Source organism: Galeopterus variegatus, unplaced genomic scaffold (genome assembly GCF_000696425.1).
Source record: "Galeopterus variegatus unplaced genomic scaffold, G_variegatus-3.0.2 Scaffold4907, whole genome shotgun sequence".
NCBI lineage: Eukaryota > Metazoa > Chordata > Mammalia > Dermoptera > Cynocephalidae > Galeopterus > Galeopterus variegatus.
This window is the reverse complement of record NW_007731018.1, coordinates 157,681-160,840: the sequence shown is the minus strand read 5'-3', so window position 1 is coordinate 160,840 and position 3,160 is coordinate 157,681. Positions and strand designations below refer to the sequence as shown.

Here is a 3,160-nt window from a genome sequence, read left to right as displayed (position 1 = left end):
TGGTTAAACCAACTTAGCAAAGTCAAAAAACAAAATTCCAACAAATTTAGTTTAAAGATTGAATTGGCTTTTAATAGAGCAATTCATGAATTGGGCAGTTTCCCGTTTTTGTAATAGAAAGATGCTCCAATGAGCTGAGCAGAGAAGGTGGGCTTTATGGGCAGAAAAGGGCTGAAGAAGCAGAAATGGGGAACAAAAAGCAGATTGGTCGTCACTATGAGATTAAAGCACAGGGGACTTCCTTATCATGCTGGCTCAGGTTGACTGGGCCCCTTCTGAACAGTTGCTGTGAATCTCCTGTTTTTTGGAAAACTGGCCCTTTTCTAAGTGCAGTTTGATTAAGTGGCACCCAGAACGAGTAACTCTATTCTGGTTTGGCCTGGTCTGTTGGGATCTAGTGCAGGAGCTCAGTCCAAAAGAATGGCTCCCATACATTTTATTTAACAGCAGGATTCTTGCTCAAATAGTGTAATGCAAAGATGGATATGGAAGTCCTAAAGTCAAGGCCTGGTTGGGAAGAGGGTTTAGAGGAGCCTGCCTAGAGTGTGGTCAAGGAAGGCTATCGGTTCCTGCATGAGAACATGGCTACATACGTGTGAGTGTTGTCTGTGTGAACAGATCCATATCTGTGGGTAAACCTATCAATCTGCAGATGTTTACAGGCCTATGTGGGGGTGCTTTTATATTGTGCTAAAAAATAGGTCCTACTAATCTAGAAGGACACATTCATAATTTTTTCTTAATGTTAGGAACGTCTGTGGAAATGAATTTTGTGTAGAATTGGAAGACAGCAAGAGTGACAGATGTGGCTGTTTGTGTTCCCTTCAGTGCATAAAGTGGAACAGGAAGGTGCATAATATTTTCATGGGCTCTCTCGGCTGTTGTACGATCTTTGTAATCTGTGTTATTTCGAAGCTCACTGTTTCTGTGAACACAATGGCGGCCTGAGGTGACTAGAAAGAAAAAAACTGCTGCTGTTTGTTTGGGGCCAGTGTAGACGTGTCTGAGACTGGGAGAACATGGGTGGCCGTGGAAGCGGGCAGGTGGCTTGTCTGCACAAGGAGGAGGAGCAGTGCAGGGTCCCGGTGAGCAGGACCAGGTAATGACCTGCATGTTGATTTCCATTGTCACCCCAGGGTGTGACTTCACCTTCGTGGGTGGTAAAGCTATCCATGTATTTCATTCACAGGTTGTACTCAGACTATCTCTACTTTGCAAGTTCGAATAAATCTGCAGACGACTTCCATGAAAAAGTGACAGAAGCTCTGCAGCTGTTTGAAAATTGCATGCTGGATTATTCGCTGCGCGCCTGCGTCTACAACAACACCCTGAACAACGCCATGCCTGTGCGTATTTACTGGGCCCCTTCATGGAGTGGGCTGTTGCGTTGTTGTTATGCAAGTGGCATTGTGCATCGAGATGTTAGCATAGACACAGAGAAGCGTTTTAATGTGCAAATGCTGATCCCCATTGCCTTTGAGCAGTGGCTAACACAGAAACAAATATCCGCGACGTGGAAACTGCGAAAACCAGTGCCCCCTTTCAGCTGGCTGCCTGCATGCTTCCCCATGGATCTCTCCCCCTGTCACTGCACTGTCTCCTCCCTGGCAAGACAGTGAGGGGCAGTTAGGAAGATTACCATGTAGTGAGGCTTGAAAACACACCTGGCAGTTAGAATCAGCACACACGATGACACCCAACTCTCAAATTATCTTAAGAGCATTCTTTCTAATGGTGGACTGTTTGGTTGGTTTAAAAAATTACCCACCAGTGTAAAAAGTACCCACCACCTTTTTCGGCAGGGTCTCAAATGGAAAATGTCTTCTGTTGATCCCTTTATCTATTCTCTTGTTTTTCCTTCAGGAATATATTTGTAAATTTCTAGCGTTTATTTTTGCTGAAAAAGCTGTTAATGGTGAATTCAGCACCTGTTAGCTAAGGGATGGTTTTCCTCGCTTGGCTCCCTGGGTTATCTGAGGGCTTCATCAGTGGGGTTTGTGCAGAAGCTGTGCCTTCCACAGTGTAGCTAATGTTACCCTGCCCCACTCTGCTCAGTGCATTGCCTGTTGTGACAGGAACAGAGCCACTGTGGGGGCTTGGGACCCCCCAGGGTGGGGGCTCAAGGTCAGGAGGCTCTGCTTCCTTTTTATTGAGGCCTTCTTGTCTGAGAGGCAAGTGCGGAGGCAGTGGGCAGGCTTCCAGGCTGCCCTTTGTAGCTTGGCACTGAAGATGAGTCAGGGACACAGATAACCACAGAACCCGGCCATAGTGTGGGTAGGAAAAGTGGGCTTCGGAGCCAGCCGGTGGTGTGGGTTCAGTTCCCATCTTGGGTATTTCTTAGCCTCTGTGGGGCTCAGTTGCTTCGTCATAGAGTGGGGTCATAATCCTGCTTTACCAGGCTGCTGCAAGGATTAGACTTTGATGGTTCTTTCACGCATCCCTGTGTTCATTCATTCCTCTATGTTCCGTGCACAGTGCTGGGTCCTGCAGCAGTGACAGGGCAGGCATGGGGCAGGGGGCTCTGGCTCCCAGAAGAGGCTGCCTGAGAACAAGACATTGGTGGATGCTTCCTAGGAGAGACAGTGTCTGTGCTGAGGCCAAAAGAATGAGGTGGCCAGGGAAGTGGAAGCAGTGATGCCTGGGCAGAGAGAGCAGCGTAGGAGAGGCAGAGAGGTCAGCAGGGAAAGCCTTGGCTCCAGCAGAGGCAGCGAGGAGGTGGGGGAGGGGCAGCGTGGCAGGTGGGGGAGGGGGAGGGCAGGAGACGGACCGGGGCTGCACCCTAGAAACTTGGCGAGCCTAGGGAGAAGTCTAGACTTTATCCTGACAGAGATGGGACCCCATGGGAGAGTTTCAAGCGGAGAAGTGTAGGGATTGAAGCAAAGTATCTTTTCTTACCCATCCTAGGTTCAAAAGACAGATTCACAAGAGAAAAACATAAAATGTATTTAAGTTTTACCTGACGTGGGATCCTTAATAAGTAAATGAAGACCTGAAGGAACAGGGAAGCCTCGTCTTCTTATGCTAGGTTTGATGAAGGAGTGGACTGTCTTGGAGAAGCATGACCGGATAGAAAAGTGTGGTCTCACGGCAGACTGGGGAACTCAGCAAGGCCTGTTTGCTCAGATTCTTCTGTGTCCCTGTGTCTTCAGAGACAAGGATG

General features: G+C 48.2%; 1 protein-coding gene across 1 annotated transcript in view; it reads left to right on the top strand.

Moving 5' to 3' along the window:
- The first annotated feature begins 1,019 nt into the window (after nt 1-1,019).
- LOC103603992 (carbohydrate sulfotransferase 15-like) overlaps nt 1,020-3,160 on the top strand; it is a 14,931-nt gene continuing 12,790 nt past the window's right edge. Inside the window, exons 1-2 of the mRNA XM_008588574.1 lie at nt 1,020-1,099; nt 1,190-1,346. Coding sequence (XP_008586796.1) covers nt 1,020-1,099; nt 1,190-1,346 — 237 coding nt within the window. The remainder of the gene's footprint in view (nt 1,100-1,189; nt 1,347-3,160) is intronic.